The 19,235-nt window shown below is 38.5% G+C and overlaps 2 protein-coding genes across 3 annotated transcripts; both read right to left on the bottom strand.

The window, feature by feature from the left end:
• Positions 1 to 588: 588 nt before the first annotated feature.
• LOC146390260 (toll-like receptor 13) lies at positions 589 to 6,674 on the bottom strand. 2 transcript variants are annotated; one of them, XM_084923306.1, is made up of 5 exons: positions 6,239 to 6,662; positions 4,465 to 4,550; positions 2,011 to 2,094; positions 1,551 to 1,668; positions 589 to 1,456 (listed from the first exon to the last, which is right to left on the bottom strand). In XM_084923306.1, the coding sequence occupies exons 2-5, from the start codon at positions 4,478 to 4,480 to the stop codon at positions 1,210 to 1,212; spliced, it is 465 nt and encodes a 154-aa protein (XP_084779432.1). In that variant the 5' UTR covers positions 4,481 to 4,550; positions 6,239 to 6,662; the 3' UTR covers positions 589 to 1,209. The 2 variants fall into 2 exon arrangements, with proteins under 2 accessions (XP_084779432.1, XP_084779431.1); XM_084923305.1 differs by having other exon boundaries at positions 2,011 to 4,550; positions 6,239 to 6,674.
• A 5,692-nt stretch (positions 6,675 to 12,366) lies between these two features.
• On the bottom strand, positions 12,367 to 17,320 carry LOC146390259 (uncharacterized). The gene is made up of 3 exons (XM_084923308.1): positions 14,714 to 17,320; positions 13,495 to 13,612; positions 12,367 to 13,413 (listed from the first exon to the last, which is right to left on the bottom strand). Exons 1-3 carry the CDS (start codon positions 17,178 to 17,180, stop codon positions 13,167 to 13,169), a joined length of 2,832 nt encoding a protein of 943 aa, XP_084779434.1. The 5' UTR covers positions 17,181 to 17,320; the 3' UTR covers positions 12,367 to 13,166.
• Positions 17,321 to 19,235: the final 1,915 nt, after the last annotated feature.

The following is a 19,235-nucleotide window of genomic DNA, read 5'->3' as shown; positions in this document are numbered from 1 at the left end:
CAAACTCTAACACACACACGAATACGCAGGATCTGTACGCAAAGACAATCCTTTCGGTAGCCTTTTTGTTTGTTTGAGTTGTACTGGCCTATCAAGTTTGAAAACACAGGTAAGACTTCTTTGTGGAGAATTAAAGAGGGAACAGATTTTCTCAAGAGTTGTTTCAAAACCATTGGTTATTGTTTGATAAAACGTTAGCTTTTTTATTATCTTTTTAAAATATTTATCTGTAAACAGTGACAGAAGTGACATACTTTGACCTGAAACCGTGGCTATCATCCCCAACACCTACTAATTGTCAAAGGTGGGTGTCTATCAAGTTACTTTCAAATCTGGGACATAGAGTCCCAGATTTGAAAGTAACTTGAATTAGAATACAATTTACCTAAAATATGGTCGCTACTGGGCAGTTAGGCTAGAACATTTGGATCTCGTACTGTGCTTAAACCTATCACAATAAATTATAGGGGGGAAAAGAACAACACCATTATGAATTTATAGTTATGATTTTTTTTTTAAACATTTTTGGTGCTGTTAATGGAAACACTGAAAATGATGTAATAAATAAAACATGTAACTACTGTCATGTAAAAACATTGTTTTGCCTTTATTACAGCTTTATGTTGCTATGTTATAACACATATTATCATAGCATTTCTTTCAAGCATATCAATGATGAAAAAAAGTTTTATTTATACTTTAATAGCAAAAAAAAAGAAAAAGAAATAGTAAATAGCAGATGGCACTCCAGGAAAGTCCACCAGACCAGAAAGTGTTCACTGAGGTCACAGGTCAAGGCAGCACAGGGCTGTTTTCCCTTCTAGAACCATTGAAATTGAAGTGAAATTGGAATGCAGTTTGTTTGCAATAAGCTGGCGATGGCGACCCCCCATTGCATGTCGCATCCTTCTTACATGGTATAAGATGTGAAGATTCAGGTGCTTTTCTGCGCTGAGGTGTTTTTTTACTGTCCTCAAACTGCTCTACCAGTTATTAGCTCAGTTTGAGTAGAGTTTGTTTTTCCTCCTTTTGTCCCTGATGTTGTTTATTTTTCATTGTTGTTCTTACCATTCTACCTCTCTCCAACCTGTCTTCCAATGTGATGTTTGTGCTATGTATCTATGGTTGGAAGGGGTCCAATTTCACTGCATTTTGACTTGATTGATTGATTGATATATACAATCTATGATTTTTCCACCTGGGTAAATCTCACTGGATGACTCTCTGGTGTCCAGTGAGGAGGTGCCTGTGCTCAGCAGGGTTTTCTTCTCTCTTGAGAGCTTGTTGTATTTTCTGCCAGAAGACTCCAGTGTGCTGAACAGCCTGTGGCCAACTCAGGTAGCTGCGCTTCTTCACCAGACTCCTAATTTGGAAGTACGGAGACAGCTGCTTGGCTGGTATGTCCTCCAGAAACACCATGATCAACACATCCTTATGTTCATCAAACAGACGGTAGCTAAAGACACCACACACAGAACAAAACAGACAGTTGAATAAGCATAGGAGCATAGTGACATCATCGGGTGCAAGGACAGAGATGTTGACAATACCTGGCCATCTGGATTTCTCTGGAGCACCACTCACTCTGCAGGTAATGCTGGCTGATCACACAGATAGTCTTCCTGCTGTTATAGATGGCATCTGTGATGTTTTCTACAATGGGCTTACCTGTTTAAAAAAATGCACAATAGAAATGGCAGGTGAATTCTTTGTGAAATTAAAAGAATAATTCTTGCTCCTGATTAATTTGTGTCTGCTGGTTTTGAAAATTCTGCACTGGCTGTCGTGCTGATTTCACATTACTTGGTATAAAAACGTAACACTTAACAAATATAGAAATGAAAAACAGAAATGGGTCCAAACCAAGTCTGAAAAAAAGAAGTTTAAATTGCTGACAAAGATATTAAGAGGAAGTGAGCGATGCAGAAGAACGAGCATGACTTTGACTCAAACAGTCAGTATCAACATTTCATAACCAGCATTTCATAGTCATCAGAAAAGCATCTATACCTGGTTCAAAGTCTCTGTGATGCAGACAGAGTCTCCAGCCCTGTTGACCCTCCAGCTCTGGAAGCAACTCTCCGTAAACCCAAGCTTCATCATGAACATTGTAGGAGACAAAGGCATCGTAGCTGTGAGGAATACCTTTCTTCCTCCTCTTATTATCATAGAGGAAGGCCAGGAAGAGGTAGTAGGCATAGGTGAGGTGCCACCTCAGGAAGTGGTAAATGAAGGATATAAGAAGAGTAAGCACAACTAGAAAAAAGCTAGAAATGAAGCAGAGAAAATTAGCATCCATCCGACAGGAGTCGATTTCAAAGTCCAGGAATTTTTTCCCCTGTTGGCTCACAGGAAATGCACAAGTGTAATGGTGAGCATTAACGATCTGTGTCTGGTTGCTGTTTTGAATCCACTCGTTAAATTCAATGCTAGAGCATTCACATGTTAGACGGTTGGAAGCTAGATCCAGATAGGTCAAAGCAGGGAGGGAGTGGATCACATTCTGACTGACTAGTGTCAATGTATTGTCGCTGAGTTTCAGCCCAGTGAGTGCCAGCAGTTTGGCATCAGCCAGGAAATCCAAAGATCTGAGTTTGTTGTTAGAGAAGTCGAGCATTGTCAGGTTTGGGACAGGCCAGAACACTTCAGATGTTAAATTTGAAATCTCACTATTAGATATCTTCAGAGACTTCAGCTGGGGGGTGTATTTAAATGTGTCGGGGTGCAATGACCCCATAAAAAATTTCTCCATCCATAAGTACTCTAAAGATGTCAGACCACTAAATACGTCTGACGGAATATCCTCGTGAGTTTCCCTTTTATCAAAGATAATAAGTTTCTTCAATTTGGTTAAATATGAGAAAGGATGTGCATGATGTTGTATGTTCTGATTTTTGGTAATATGGAAGACCAGAGTATTTAAGTTTGTTAGTCCTCTAAAATACTCTTTTACGTAACCCCTACATGACACTTTAAGAGTTTGGAGACTTTTAAGTTCTTCAAATATTCCCGAATGATCAATGCAACTGTCGTCTGATTGTAATTCCAAGTGATCGAGGGAATGGAGTTTTTTGAAGTCTCCTTCCTGTAAATCTGCCAAAGTGTTGTTGTTCAAATACAAATATTTTAGTTTTTCTAAATTTCCTTTGAAGCTATGCTCAAAAGAAAAAATTCCATTCGTTTCTATTTTCAGGACTTTCAAATGAGGCAGATTTTGAAAAATATGCGGTGTGATTCGGGAAATGCGATTGTGGTTTAGATTGAGGTGTGTGAGTGCCCTCAGATTATTAAAGTCAGAGCTGTTGAGTTCGCTGATGACATTGAAGCTCAGGTCCAGAACTTCCAATTTGGAGAGTCCCCGGAGAGCAAGCGGCACTTTGGATAAAACGTTCTTCTGCAGGTCCAGGTGCTTGAGCCGTGTCATTGATTGGAGTGCATGATCAGACATTGTTTCCATCTTATTAAAAGGTAAACTAAGCTCAGTAAGTTGGGAGCAAGACCGCAGCAGGTTATCATTTGCGTGGGTAATTTTGCTACTCCCTATATCGAGAATGTGTAGAGAAGGAATCTGGCAGGCAATATCTATAAGACCAAGTTTTATCGGAATTTTCATGAAGTACAGTTTAAGATGTTTAAGTGAGTCAGCAGTCTTTAGCATCTTGCTGTATGCCTCAAAAGTAACATTATTCCCATCCAAGTAGAGTGAAGTTAGGCTCCTCAAGAATGTTTTGTTTGTTACATTCCATTCAATCTTACTATTACATCTCCTGAAGTCCAGTAACTGCAGATGAGGAAACATGTCTTTTGTAATACTGAATTTTCTGAGTTTACACCAAATTATATCCAGTTCCCTAATGTTTGAGCTATTTAAAGGCAGGTCGGAGGACTGGAAAGAAGTAAAATCATTTCCCCCAATGGACAAATTTTGTAAAAGTGGAAGTGTTAATACTGGAGCAATAATTGCAATTTCAGACAGAGAATTGTAGCTCAGATCTACTGAGATTATGTTGACCAGGGACTGAAAGGCCGCCTGCGAGATGGATGAGATCAAGTTTTTATTCAGAGATAATTCTTTTAATTGTGAAAGACCCCGAAACATATTTTCTGTCACCTTTGAGAGGTTATTTCTAGCCAAGACTAGAACCGTTAACTCTGCCAAGTCTGCAAAAGCTCCATCATCAATGTGTACAATCACATTACTTTCAGCGTTTAAAATTTTGAGCTTAGCTAAACCTCTTAAATCTTTGCAGGTGATGTTTGAAATCTTATTTGAGGAGAGATTCAGTGATGTTACATTTCTGGGAATGTCATCTGGAATAGCAGTGAGGTCATGGTCTGTGCATACAATGGATGTATTATTTTCCTTTTGAGGATAGGGAATTATGCAGTTTTTCAGTGAAAAAGCATGTGAGGGGTTATAGAAACAGAAGCAGAACAGAAATGAGCTGAGTAGCAGAGACATACTTCCTGTAGCTAGCATGTTGAAATGTTGTTTACTTCAGTTTTCTGACAAACTTGGAAGGGGCAAAAAAAATAGTTGTTCATAACATCTGAAAATGACAGGAGAAGAAATTACTCATAACCATTCAGCGTTCACACCACAGATAGCAACAACATGACGTCTGGTATTCAAAGACACTTTGTATATAGTTTTTATATTGTTTATTTTATGTAATATTCAATAATGATCTGTACATTTAGTCTTTTTCAAGGAAGCAATTTTTTATTCAGTGTTTTCATAAAAGCCTTTATATACATTTACTACTACTAGGGGGAACAAATGAGATTGAAGGCCTGGACAAGTATGAAACCTTTTGTCCTTCACATTGGAAAATGACTGAAAATAAAAATAGCCAGCTCCTAATTTGATAAATTCTGCACCCAGCTTTGAAGTCTCCAATGTCACTGAATTGCAGCCAGATGATGCTCACTTTACATTTTTTCTCATTTCTTCACTTTTTCCCAACACGTATGCATTCCCCTTCTCTCTGTCTACCTGGCCTGTACCACTACACTCGGTGTCTTCAGAATGTCTACCCCCCTTCCTTCTTCCACATATTGGCATGACCCCAGTCTGTCTTTGCATGTGATTGGCTGCATGGTGTGCCCATAAAAAAAATTCCCTCCCCTGTCTGCATGGATTTTTAGCAAGGCTGAAGTTTCAGATCTCACATACCAACGAGCCATTAACAACGCATGACACATGAATTTATCTCAAAGGCCAGATATAATTGTGTCACGAGCTGGGTGTGGCCCAGGGGCCGTATATGAGACGCCCACAGTCATCCATTTGAAGCTTCACTGTTCACATTTAAAAATGATGCTTAGCCAGTGTATTTACATGTCATGGCAAAGGGTTAGATTTACAGATATCCATAGGTGATGGCATGGACATACCTACGTTAGTGTCACTTTAATATACAGTTAGTTTGTTTTTTTAACCCCCCCCCCCCCCCCCCCAAACCATTTTGATTAAAAGAACCCCCAAAAACTCTTTTCTTGACATTAGGCCGAGCAGATGGCGCCATTTTAGGGAACAAATATGAAGCAGCAGAGATGAGGTGCTACATAAAGGTTACCTTGTATGTAACACTTTTTGACTCTGGTCATAAACAAATATTGCTTGCTTGCTTGGTAACCTAGAGCAGTTGCTGATTAAGTTCAAAATAAAATAACTTGCCTGCTTTAATACTGCTTAACCTCTACTTTCTAGTCACTCATCAGCCTAAAGTTATTTCATGCTATGGATTCTCAGAAAACATGTAGTGTAAAGTACATGGAAGTAGATACCCAAACTCTGAAAAATACAGAATTGCAACTACCATACCCACAAACCATAGATAACACAATACAAACCTGCATACTGCTTAACCTATAGTTATTTACTGTTGTTTGTGTCATGTGACGTGTAAATGTACCAACACAGTCCAACAGTTTACACTTAAATTAACTCCACCTGAGGATAATTTTGAATTTTCTTATATATTTTCATTAGAATTGCAGTAATTCAGTAATAAAATATGAGCATAACTATTGTAGACTTAAAGTAGATCAGACTATGGCTAATTTGTTTTTAATATACCATTTTTAGAGTTAAGTTGTTCCATCTCTAATAAAAAAAGTCCAGTTTAAATTGTTTTTGCAAAGTAAATGTTATTTGCATTAAAACTGACCATATATATATATATATATATATAAGGTCAGTGGTTTTTCATTAAACAAGATGAAAGAAACTTACCTATTCCAAAAAAAGTTGTTTCTGTCACCAGCTTGATAACAGAACAAAAGAAAAAAAAAACAAGCTGTAACCATTGAGGTCAATCCGACAAATTATAATGGAGTAAATTCAGAGTGAATCACTTGTACAAGGAAGAGGAAGTTGGATGGTTCACTCCCACAGATGCTGCTACTTCTGCAGTCTGTCTACTCAAACCCAAGTATGACTGGTCCATGAAGTAAAACACCACAATGAAATAAAAAATTACTTTCTGCAGCTTGCATGCATGTCTTCTTTTTTCCTTTTGTTTTTTCATAGTTTTTTCTCCAGTATTTTAGATGAGCCTCGACCGTTGTCCAATTTTATTTGTTGAAACGGATTTTTCAAAGAGATCTTTTAATTGATTTAAACATTTTAGCATTTTTGAAGTCCAGACAAGTTGTGCTCTGCAGCCATCCTTCCTGCCCTCACATCTTAAGTGAATATCTTAAGGCTTGTGTGCACAAGTGGGTTGCTTGCTTCCTGTTTCTACTTTGTGGTCTTTAAGAACACTCACTAATAATACTTCATGTTTCTGTATATCCTGTGTGAAATGTCATGTACATTACTGCACAAAAGTTTCCTCACCCAGGGGTGTCCAAGACAATGGTATGTATCTATCCCCATTTGACAAGGATAATGCCATCATTAAGCTTGTCTAGCCACAGAAAATGGCAGCACAAAGGTCAGTCTCAAAACTGGAAAAACAGAACCACTCACTTGCCTTTATTTTATTACCCTTCTCATATGAAACTAGGTCAAAAGACCAGTGTCACACTTTTAACACAACACATCTTCTTACACATCACAGCATATATATCACCTCAAATCCACTCCAGGCCTGTTGTCTAACGAAGGATTTTCCCACACCTGCCCAGGAAACGGCTAAAACACCACTGCTCCCCAAGATCAACAAAACAGATCTTGGCCTCTGCTGCTTATTTCACTTCTGTTTTTATTTCATTGTAAGAAAGCAAGTGAAAGGTTACTTCACGTGCTTTTTCCATTAAACAAGTGCACATTTCTCTTTACTGAAAATTCAAAAGATATGCCAGTTATATGTGCAGCGAAGACATTCCCAAAACTAAACCTCACGTCAAATTGAATTTTTAATGATTATAATTGAATTGCACATATTGCTCCAATACTAAATCTACAATATTTGTCTGCCATATAATAACAAAAAGCTTAGGGCATTTTTTTTTCACATTTTTTGCCTCTACAGTGTTCATGGTGAAGCTTGGGTCAGAGAATTGCTTGAAGAGGTGGAGGGTTAGCAGTGTTGGAGACTCTGTCTGCACCACAGAAACTAATGATATGAATGCTTCAAGTTTTTTTTTTTTTTAATAGATCAAAAGTTCACAAAGCAATAGGACTCCTGTCCCTTACTTCATCTAAATGCTATTGTTAGAAAGCTAAACTTCCTCTTTTCACTAATCCTGAAAGTTTTTCCACACCATTATATTTTTTCTTTCTATGACTGCTCTTCTATCTACGAATAGCTGCTATGGTGTCGAAACAAGAGTAGCGATCACATTTTACCCCAAACTGTCATGGCATCCTGGATCAGGGCATATGGAAGGTTAACGGAACAAAATTCTGTTGTAGATGCAAATTTTGGTGACGGATAAGTTACAACATAACTTGGCAACATATGTTGAATGTCACATGTTAATCATAGTTAGGTCCGTATATATTTGGACACTGACACAAGTTTGTTTTACCTGATTACTGAAACATATTCCAATTATAGTCATATAAGTATAGTAAGGCTAGATATTAACTTTCTAATTTTGCATTTGCTTTCTTTTAATCATAATGCTCACATACCAAATGAAGACTTGAAATTTTAATTCAGTTCAATTCATTATTATTTATAGTCTCAACTCACAACAACATTCACCTCAATGTGCTTTATATTGTATAATAGACCTGACACTAATAGAGAAGAACACCAACAATCAGATGAACACCCCTTTGAGCGAGTACTTGGTGATTGTGGAAAGGAAAAACTCCATTTTAATAGAAATAAGCCTCCAGCAGAATCAGGCTGAAGAAGGAACAGTCATCTTCTGTGAACAGCTGGGGGTTTGAACACCTCATTATGAACATTGTATCATTTGTCTTATACTAAATTCAAGTAATGGAGGGAAGACAGAACCCTGAATGCCTGAACCCTTTTAAAAGCTTTGTTTTTTGCAGGTTTTATAAATTTAAGGTTACCAACAAATAAAATTAGATTTTGTTTTCAGAACTGTCAAATTGTTCAGATTTTGAAAATGTAATTGATTTTCAGTATGTTAGTTCGCTGAAAATGTTGAAGCTCAGGTCTAAGAGTTCAGGTCGAAGAGAGCAACTGGGACCAAGTAACTGAGCTCAGTGAGATTAGACCAAGACTTTAGCAGGATGTAATTTAGAGCGCCAGTTTTCGCAAATATTACATCAAAAACTACTAGAGGAGGAATTTGGGAGATGATGTCTGAAATCTTTACCCATCCACCTTTTTATAACGCATAGCTAAAGATCTTGACTTTAATGAGCTGTTTGCAGTATTGTTTCATAACTTTGACCCAAGTAAAGTGATGTTGTAAATGTCTTAGACATTCCACTCAGTGTCAGTGATATAGTTGCTTAAGTCCATCACCTGCAAATGAGGAAATATGGTGAACAGAGTTAACACCAAATTAAATTTGCTTCCTTTGAGCTATTTAACAGCAAGTCCCTAAGCTTTCTGTTATTAAATGGCAGTAGTATGGGAGCGATATGTGCAATTCAATCAGGATGTAACTAGAACATAATTTGAATGTTCAGTATAGAGAAGTGTGCAGTTGTTCAGTGAAAAAGCAAGTGAAGTAACCCTTCACTTGCTTTTTACAGCAAATTAAAAACAGAAGTGAAATGAGTAGCAGAGGCCAGCTTTCGTTATCTATCACGCTGATCTCGGGGTGCAGCAGTGTTTTGTTTTCTTTGTTGAGGAACCTGTTGCTAAGGTTGTATTGCTATTCAACTTATCTGAGAAGGACGGCAAAAGAAAGGAAACCATCAAGTGTTTGTTTGATCACATTATAGTGTCCAGCATTTTTGTCATGATAACTGTCTGATTCTCTGACCCTAAGACATTCTTCAAATTCTCCACTTATTCACTCAGTGTTTTGTATATAATACCCTATGTATGAATGACTGCAGACAGCTGTTGAAAATTTTCAAATATTATAAGATGCTGGTGTCTAAAACATCTGGATTAAGATCATGGGCACCTCAACGTTTACATTTTCTAGATGAGTAAATATTACAGTTGATATATACACAATAAAGTTTTGTGCACATAAATGCATTTATAACATTCTGTGGCTGAACTGTATCCCCTTGCAAAAGAGAGTTTGAACTGCACCTGTAACCGTGATAATATATAATTATGTGTTGATGCATGCTCAATCATCCAGGTAAGTACAGTGGCTTGCAAAAGTATTTGGCCCCCTTGAACTTTTCCACGTTTTGCAACATTACAGCCACAAACATGAAACAATGAAATTCTTGCCCATTCTTCTTTGCAAAACAGCTCCAGCTCAGTCAGATTAGATGGACAGCGTTTGTGTTTTCAGATCTTGCCACAGATTCTCGATTGGATTTAGATCTGGACTTTGACTGGGCCATTCTAACATATGGATATGTTTTGTTCTAAACCATTCCATTGTTGCCCTGGCTTTATGTTTAGGGTCGTTGTCCTGCTGGAAGGTGAACCTCCGCCCCAGTCTCAAGTCTTTTGCAGACTCCAAGAGGTTTTCTTCCAAGATTGCCCTGTATTTGGCTCCATCCATCTTCCCATCAACTCTGACCAGCTTCCCTGTCCCTGCTGAAGAGAAGCACCCCCAGAGCATGATGCTGCCACCACCATATTTGACAGTGGGGATGGTGTGTTCAGAGTGATGTGCAGTGTTAGTTTTCCGCCACACATAGCGTTTTACATTTTGGCCAAAAAGTTCCATTTTGGTCTCATCTGACCAGAGCACCTTCTTCCACATGTTTGCTGTGTCCCCCACATGGCTTGTGACAAACTGCAAACGGGACTTCTTATGGTTTTCTGTTAACAATGGCTTTCTTCTTGCCACTCTTCCATAAAGGCCAACTTTGTGCAGTGCACGATTAATAGTTGTCCTATGGACAGATTCCCCCACCTGAGCTGTAGATCTCTGCAGCTCGTCCAGAGTCACCATGGGCCTCTTGGCTGCATTTCTGATCAGCGCTCTCCTTGTTCGGCCTGTGAGTTTAGGTGGACGGCCTTGTCTTGGTAGGTTTGCAGTTGTGCCATACTCCTTCAATTTCTGAATGATCGCTTGAACAGTGCTCCGTGGGATGTTCAAGGCTTGGGAAATCTTTTTGTAGCCCAAGCCTGCTTTAAATTTCTCAATAACTTTATCCCTGAACTGTCTGGTGTGTTCTTTGGACTTCATGGTGTTGTTGCTCCCAATATTCTGTCAGAGAAGCTCTGAGGCCGTCACAGAGCAGCTGTATTTGTACTGACATTAGATTACACACAGGTGCACTCTATTTAGTCATTAGCACTCATCAGGCAATGTCTATGGGCAACTGACTGCACTCAGACCAAAGGGGGCTGAATAATTACGCACACCCCACTTTGCAGTTATTTATTTGTAAAAAAATGTTTGGAATCATGTATGATTTTCGTTCCACTTCTCACGTGTACACCACTTTGTGTTGGTCTTTCACGTGGAATTCCAATAAAATTGATTCATGTTTGTGGCTGTAATGTGACAAAATGTGGAAAAGTTCAAGGGGGCCGAATACTTTTGTAAGCCACCGTATTTCCCTGGGGGTCAGTTCCTTGATAATTTCTTGGTTATGCAAATTTTCATAACCATTGATTAACAAAAATTGATCAAAGACTATAAGTACCATTCAGAGAGAGTTGGGAAATGGCTGCAAAACCTCACAGCCCATTGTTCATTCAGTGGGCTAGGTTCAGTTATTATGCAAATGTAAGATTGGTGAAACCTGCAGTCAGCTGAGACTGAGGAAGCCACTTAGAATCAACCTTTTGGGATTATATAATTATCATTTCCTAAAAAGTTGATTGTGTTTTGCATTTGTTTTCTGTGGAAAACTTCTTCCTAACCAACCGGTCTCAATTCCTCCCCCCATCAGTCAACACTGCATCCTCGCAGGGCTGCGTTCTCAGTCTCCTACTGTGTACATACTTCACGCCTATGACTGTACATGATCCCACCAAACCATCATCATCATCAAGGGCTCATTTCTGATGGAGATGAGACAGAGGTAGAGAACTTGTCCCACTGGTGCTCAGAAACAACCTGATGCCAAACGTCCTTAAAACAAAAGAACTCATGGACTCCTGAATCATGGACTTCAGGAGGCACAGACAGGTCTACTCCCCTCTAATTATAAATGAACAATAGGCAGAATCTGTTTCCACCTTTAGGTTTCTGGGCATCCACGTCTTTGCTGATCTCACCTGGACCCACAACACCGTAACCCTGTTAAGAAAGGCCCAGCAGCTACACTTCCTCCATGTCTGGATCAGAAGGTGCTGCTGTCCTTATAGTGCTCCTCAGTGGAGGGCTTGTGTCAGAGTAAATTGTTAAATGTTGTCATTGTTGTACTTAAATTTCCCCCTATGCTTGTGTAACCCACATCAGATTTGTGGGTTGTGCTGCTGAATAAGGTTGGAGGTGTAAGAGTCTGTGAAGGTTCTCAGTCATCCAGGTCATCGTAGTCGTAGTTGGAAGTGTAATTTTCCCTCCCCGCCACTAGGAGGCGAGTATGCCTTGAGATGACTTTCTGTCAGTCAACAACAAAAAAGCATTAGCTACCGAAATACTGCTGCTGCTGACTGTCACTCCAGCCCTCAGGTAGTGTGATAGTCAGGTGACGTATCAAGGAAATGTGGACAAGAGATATTTTATTTTGTATTCTTATGTTTTAATAAAATAATTTGTGTTGACCCACTATGGACTTCCAGTCGTATGTCTCTTCCCCAAAAAATCGAACCATGACAGAAACCAGCAGTGTGCTGCCTAAGCATTAGGACAGCAAGGATACATCCGTGTGACCGTGTGACAGTTTAGTACAAGTAACAAGAAACCATGCATGTTATATTTTTTGTAACACACAATTAATCATATCTGTAAATACAAATAATATGAGATGATTAACTAGAAAATACATTTAGTCTTCTGGCAGAAGACTCCAGTGTGTTGAACAGCCTGTAGCCAGTTCAAGTAAGTGCTCCTCTTCATCAGTCTCATTATTATTTTGTTATATCATATTATAATAGCATTTCATTTCTAAGCACATCAACTATGAAAAAAGTTTATTCACACTTTTATGGCAAGAAATGTCATTTAGTATATTTACTCCTGACAGGATGAGCACAACAAACACGTTAATATGTTACAATTCTGTACATGTGTTAATAAAAATGCACATATAGTTCTTGTTACATTGAGTTCTACATTTATAAAACAGACAACATGAAATAAGACTTGACACTTTTGACTGAGTCCATAAACTCCAGGAAAGTCCACTAGACAACAAAGGGTTGCTGAGGTCACAGGTCAAGGCACCATAGGGCTGTTTGCCACTAGACACCTACAAGCAACCTTATTGAAACCATAGGAGCTCTGCTGGGCATTAGAAGTACTGCAAGTTTATCCACTTCTGCAGAAGCTTCACCTCTCTGATCCAGAAGCTACCATGTTTACCCATAGACTTCGACAAGCAACCTTATTGAAGCCACAGGAGTTTCCCCCTGCTGGGCATTAGAAGTAATGCATTTTAGCCACTCCCGCATTAGCGTGACCGTCTGTTTATATATACAATATATATATATATATATATATACAATCTGTGATTTTTCCACCTGTGTTAAATCTCACTGGATGACTCTCTGGTAGCCAGTGAGGAGGCACCTGTGCTCAGCAGGGTTTTCTTCTCTCTTGAGAGCTTGTTGTATTTTCTGCCAGAAGACTCCAGTGTGATGAACAGCCTGTGGCCAACTCAGGTAGCTGCGCTTCTTCACCAGACTCCTAATTTGGAAGTATGGAGACAGCTGCTTGGCTGGTATGTCCTCCAGAAACACCATGATCATCACATCCTTGTGCTCATTGAAGAGACGGAAGCTAAAGACATCACACACAGATTAATCAATGTAGAAACTGGTGACATCATTACATGTAAGAACAAAGAGTTGGTAACCATACCTGGCCATCTGGATTTCTTTGGAGCACCACTCACTCTGCAGGTAATGCTGGCTGATCACACAGATAGTCTTTCTGCTACAATAGATAGCCTCTGTAATGTTTTCGACGATGGGCTTACCTGTAAAAACAAAAGTCTGACACATCAAACATGTCAGCATTGTGTTCTAAAATGACACAGGTAAGTTACATAAAATTTAGCTTTGTACAAGTTAAAAGATTTCAAAGGTATTCTCACTTCTGAGAATAGTGGGGTCTAAAGTAGGGCTTAAATTCCATTCACTCCAATCTTGGTTGTACTTTTTTTTTTAGCAATGGTGAGTAAGCAAAAAACTATTTTTTAAGTCACTGAGGCGTACACTGATGCTGAATCAAATTCCAGCTAATGAGAATCTATAATTTTCTTTTGTGAAATTCTTAAGTCTATACTTTGTTAATTGGGCAGCTACATATATTTGTATTGGATTGGAACAGTTGACAAGCTCAATGGAGAACAGTGGAGATGGATGATTGTCTCTGGCTAAACATTTTTAAAGTCTGTCTAAAAGTGCCCAATTTACTAATGGCAGCTGCTAAAAGATTCTACAGTATTCAACTTTTATGTTTGCCGAAATCTAATTTAGTGAAGATTTTCTTACAGGCCTGTAAGTGCATAATACATCTTTGGTGCTTTTCTCTTTTCAATGCAGTGAAAAAAATCAATGAAAGTAATTTCATGTTTATAGATTTTAAATATGGAAGAAACTTAGATGTTTTCAATTTAGTTAAAGCTTTGGGTACACATGGCCTTCTAGTGGCTTGTTCATGGTTTCAGCAAAAAAAAAAAAAAAGTTCTTCCAGAGTAAACCTTTCATTTTCCCAGATGTAGGATGCTTTGACAGTTGAGTAGCACATCTATATACTACTTTTTGAGGTTTAAAGATCAGTTTGTAGCATTTCTCTAAATGGTCAGTCTTTTAGATCTAGCATTCAAACTGCGGTTTGTCACATGTGATTGGTATTTTTGTTTTGACACTATAGACGCTGTTTATATTTTTGCAGTGCTGTCAAAGAGAAAAAAAAGATACTGTGGTGTCAAAACTTGATCTTTTTCGGTACCACTGAAAAGCGGAACAACAAGAAACAATTGTATTTATAGGAAAGAAGACAGAGTTTGTGTGCTAGCTTCATTAAAATATGAGCTAAAAGTAGAAAAACAGAGGCTAATGAAAAGCATCTATACCTGGTTCAAAGTCTCTGTGGTGCAGACAGAGTCTCCAGCCCTGTTGACCCTCCAGCTCTGGAAGCAACTCTCCACAGACCCAAGCTTCATCGTGAACATTGTAGGAGACAAAGGCATCGTAGCTGTGAGGAATACCTTTCTTCCTCCTCTTATTATCATAGAGAAAGGCCAGGAAGAGGTAGTAGGTATAGGTGAGGTGTGACCTCAGGAAGTGGTAGATGAAGGATGCAAGGAGAGTAAGCATAACTAGACTAGAGCTAAAAAGGAAGCAGAGCAAGGCAGCATCTATCCAACAGGAGTCAAAACCAAAGTCAAGGAATTTGTTTCCCCTTTGGCTGACAGGAAATGAGCAAGTGTACTGATGTGCATTAACAACCTGTGTCTGTTTGCTGCTTTGAATCCACTGGATAAGACCGTAATTAGAACATTCACATGTTAAAAGGTTAGCAGACAGATCCAGATATTTCATGGTTAAAAGGGATTGGATAACTGTTTCACTAATTACGAACAATTCATTGTTACTGACATCGAGCCATCTGAGTGCTGGCAGTTTGGCCTCTGCTAGAAAATCCAAAGACCGGAGTTTATTGTTAGAGAGGTCGAGCATCATCAGGTTTGGAATTGGCAAGAACACGTCAGATGTTAAAACTGAAAGCTCGCTGTAAGTAATTGTGAGACGTTTCAGTTGCGGTGTGTGTTTAAATGTGTCTGGATGCAAAGATCCCATGAAGTATGCCTCTGTTATTAAGTACTCTAAAGAAGTCAGACCACTGAGAACATCTTTTGAAATATCGTAATATCCTCTGTGAACCTTGATATGAAGCTTCTTCAGTTTCGGTAAATTTGAGAAAGGGTTATCGCTTTGTTTGGAGCTGTTATGTGGCAGGCTAGAGACAACATTTAAGATCAGAGTGTTTAAGTTTGGCAGCCCACTGAAATGGTCATAAAAATAAATATCACCTTGCATAAGAAGGAACTGGAGGTTATAGAGTCCCTTTAACCCTCCTTCCTCAACATTGTTACACATGCGTACATCTAAATTCAAATAACGAAGGGAAGACAGATTACTGAAGACTCCTTGAAAGAGATTTATAAGCTCATTGTTTTTCAAATACAAAAAGTCCAGTGTCTGTAATTTAAATTTAAAAGAATAATCGAATGATGAAATCTTGTTGTTTTCAAGATTTAGGATTTTCAAATTGTTTAAATTTTCAAAAACACACTCAGAGATATGGGATATATGATTGTGGCTCAGATCGAGTATTGTTAGGCTTGTTAAATTCCAGAAGTAAGGACAGTAAAGTTCACTGATGTCATTGATGCTAAGGTCATAGACTTCCAATGTGGTGAGTCCTTGGATGGCAACTGGCAGTTCGGACAGTTCATTATTTTGTAATATCAGACTTCTGAGCTGTGTCATTGACTGGAGTGCATTATCAGCCATGCTGTTTATATTGTTAAATGATAAGTTGAGGTTAGTTAGGTGAGAACAAGACTGCAGCATGTTCTCCTTTAAGGTGTAAATCTCACTACTGCTTACATTCAGAGTTCTAAGAGAAGGAAATTGGCAGGCAACATCAATGAGACCATCATCTATCCACTTTTTCATGTTATCCATCTGAAGCTCTTGAAGAGAGTAAGCAGTCAGCAGAATCGCTCTGTACACTTCAAAGCTAAGAGAAGTTCCACTCATTTGCAGTCTTGTCAGGCTCTTTAAAAAAGTCTTGTTTGACACTTCCCACTCAATGTCCTTGGACCAGCCTCGCAAGTCCAGAGACTGCAGATGAGGAAAAATGTCTCTTGTAATGCTGAACTTTTTCACTGAATCCAAACACAGAGTAAGTAGGTTTGAGGTATTTACATAGACGTCATCTGACTGAAAAGAAGTAAAGTTGTTGTAACATACAAACAAATGTTGTGAAGTTGGGAGTTTAATAATCTGATCAATATCTGAAATTTGATGCAGAAGGTTATAGCTCAAATCTACTGAGTGTACGCTGACCAGGGGCTGAAAGGCCACAGGGGAGATAAATGAGATCTGGTTCCAGTCCAGAGACAGTGTCTCTAACTTGGAAAGACCCTGAAACATGTTTTCTGTCAGTTTTGCAAGCCTATTTATACTCAAGATGAGAACCTTTAACTCTACCAAGTCTGCGAAAGCTTCATCATCAATTTGTGAAATCCAATTTTTTTCCAAATTTAGAACTTCAAGCTTGAATAAACCTTCCAAATTCATCCTGGTAATATTTGAAATGTAGTTTGACTTAAGATTTAGCAATACTGCATTTTTGGGAATGTCATCTGGAATAGCAGTGAGGTAACGCTCTGTGCAAGTGACTAACACATTAGATTTTTCTGTATAGATAATTGTGCAGTTTTTCAGTGAAAAAGCAAGTAAATGTTCACAATGAAAGAAACACAAAAGAAGTGAGAAAAGCAGCAGAGGCCAAACTCCTGTAGCTAGCATGTTGATCTGTTTCCACTTAGAGATGGGGGTATTCTGTTGTTCAATACACCTGAGTCGGGCAGGATAAAAAATAAAATTGAAGGTATTAGTCTGATTACATTACCATGTCATCATTTTAGCACAGAATAAAACAACGTGAGATTTGCTGCAACTAGTGATGAAAAATTCGTGATTTTGATTTGTTGTTCCAGTAAACCTCTGAGACACACCTCTAATCGGTATGTCTCAGAGGTTTACTGGAACAACAAATCAGAATAGTGAACTGCTGGAATCCTACTATACATTTAACTTCAGTGAAAGCTTCATCTAATCCAGAAGGTTACATGAAGAGGATACAAATTGAAACCCACCTAGACTAACATCAAAACAACTAGTAGCTCAGTGATACGCAAGTAACTGCTATCACAGCCAGAGAAGGATGAAGTAGAACACAAATGCTATGGCAAGGTGGAGCCAGGATTTAAAATCAGGAGTGAGATATAATTATCTCCACCCTTCAAGATCAGGTGGCAAGCCCCATAAACAACTGGTATGTTGAATGTGAGAGCAGTTGACCTGAAAGAGAAGATCATGGCTAAGTTGGCTAAACCTGGACCCTCTGTGCTTATTACCAAGATTACGTGAATTACCCTGTAAATGTCTACTAGCAGATGTGAATGCAGCATTACCGTTAGTGAAACCAACTAGCTGGTCTATGCCACAGCTACAGTGATCCCTGCTATGCTTGACTAATAACAGCCACAAAGAACAGCAAGACTAGAGGCCAACATCAAGGCAGCACAGAGGGAAGTTAGACAGATTTCAGAATTGCAGAAAGGTCAATCCATCCATCCTTCCACCCAGTCTCCTCTGGTTGTCTTTATCATCATCACAGGTGGTGCTGGATCTTGTCCTAGCTATCATAGGGTAAAACGCGGGGTATACCCTGAACAGGTTGTCATGGCCTTTTATGTTCCAAACACCAAAAAAGTCCAACGGAAGGAAGGTTTGTTTTAGAACGCACTTCTGACTTCATTGTTTAAAATTATATGGCATTTATTTCGTGGAAAATTATAAACAAAAATCAACCAAATAACTTCTTACAACTTAAAATTAAATGAAAGTTAACTTAATTTGCTTTCACAACTTCAAAAAGTGGTCAATTTTTTTTTAAACCCTCCCGTCGTCCCATCTGACACATGGCAAACAAAAAACCTCTTTACCACACCCCTCCAGGGTGCTCTTAATCCCTTGATTAATGCGAGGGTCCATATCCTAATAAACCAATCACTTTCCAAAAAAAAAATTAATTACAAATTTACATAACAAAACTAGGTCAGCATATTCCTACAACTTTAAAGAAAAAACAAAAATTAGTAAAAATTGAGATTTATAAGCATTCAACAAAAATGGCCACATTTCTTCCTGTTAAAAGGGAGTTTTTTTCCCTTCCCACTGTCACCAAAGTGCTTGCTCTTCAGGGCTTGTCTGAAAGTTGGGGTTGTATTATGTATTATCGTCTTGGTCTTTACTTATAATGCACCTTGAGGTGCTTTATAAGTAAACAACCATTGTTGTAATTTGACAGCATATAAATAAAACTGAATCGAATCAAATTCAAAGGGTAAATCTCTGAGATGATTCGCTGTGGGAGAATCAGTATGTTTGATTTGGCACAGATTTTGCATCACATGTTCTTCCTGACACAACATCTATCTGAGCCTAAGAACATCATTTTGAGTCAACCGCATTATAACTTGACTTGAAAGGGAAATGAGTTAACCATTACATCATGGAGCTACTTGCTTTGGTGACAGTATGGGCTGGATTATCTAATGGACACTGGCTCAGCCAGCTCGAGGGTTTCATCTAAGTAGCACAAAATTTTTTCCCTTGAATTGTACAAATTTTGATTTGTTTTTTCAAAACCAATCATCTATAGCTTTCTTATAAAAAAGCATTTTCTTGGCCATTGACATCAATATTACTCTCAAAAAAACCAAAGAGCAAACAATATATAAATGCAACATAGATAGTAAAAATAAATATAAGACAGTTCAGTGTGCTAGGTTTCCA

Source organism: Perissodus microlepis, chromosome 3 (genome assembly GCF_051167445.1).
Source record: "Perissodus microlepis isolate ML-2025 ecotype Zambia chromosome 3, ASM5116744v1, whole genome shotgun sequence".
Taxonomy (NCBI): domain Eukaryota; kingdom Metazoa; phylum Chordata; class Actinopteri; order Cichliformes; family Cichlidae; genus Perissodus; species Perissodus microlepis.
This window is presented reverse-complemented; position numbering and strand designations above follow the sequence as displayed.

What these genes read in the sequence shown, in the direction of transcription:
- LOC146390260 (XM_084923305.1), bottom strand. Translation starts at nt 4,480, where the DNA reads ATGCTAGCTACAGGAAGTATGTCTCTGCTACTCAGCTCATTTCTGTTC. An exon ending in TCACAGAGACTTTGAACCAG is followed by an intron (nt 1,669 to 2,010) that starts GTATAGATGCTT and finishes TTTTTTAAACAG; the next exon opens with GTAAGCCCATTGTAGAAAAC. An exon ending in AGAGAAATCCAGATGGCCAG is followed by an intron (nt 1,457 to 1,550) that starts GTATTGTCAACA and finishes TGGTGTCTTTAG; the next exon opens with CTACCGTCTGTTTGATGAAC.
- LOC146390259 (XM_084923308.1), bottom strand. Translation starts at nt 17,180, where the DNA reads ATGCTAGCTACAGGAGTTTGGCCTCTGCTGCTTTTCTCACTTCTTTTG. An exon ending in CCACAGAGACTTTGAACCAG is followed by an intron (nt 13,613 to 14,713) that starts GTATAGATGCTT and finishes TTGTTTTTACAG; the next exon opens with GTAAGCCCATCGTCGAAAAC. An exon ending in AAAGAAATCCAGATGGCCAG is followed by an intron (nt 13,414 to 13,494) that starts GTATGGTTACCA and finishes TGATGTCTTTAG; the next exon opens with CTTCCGTCTCTTCAATGAGC.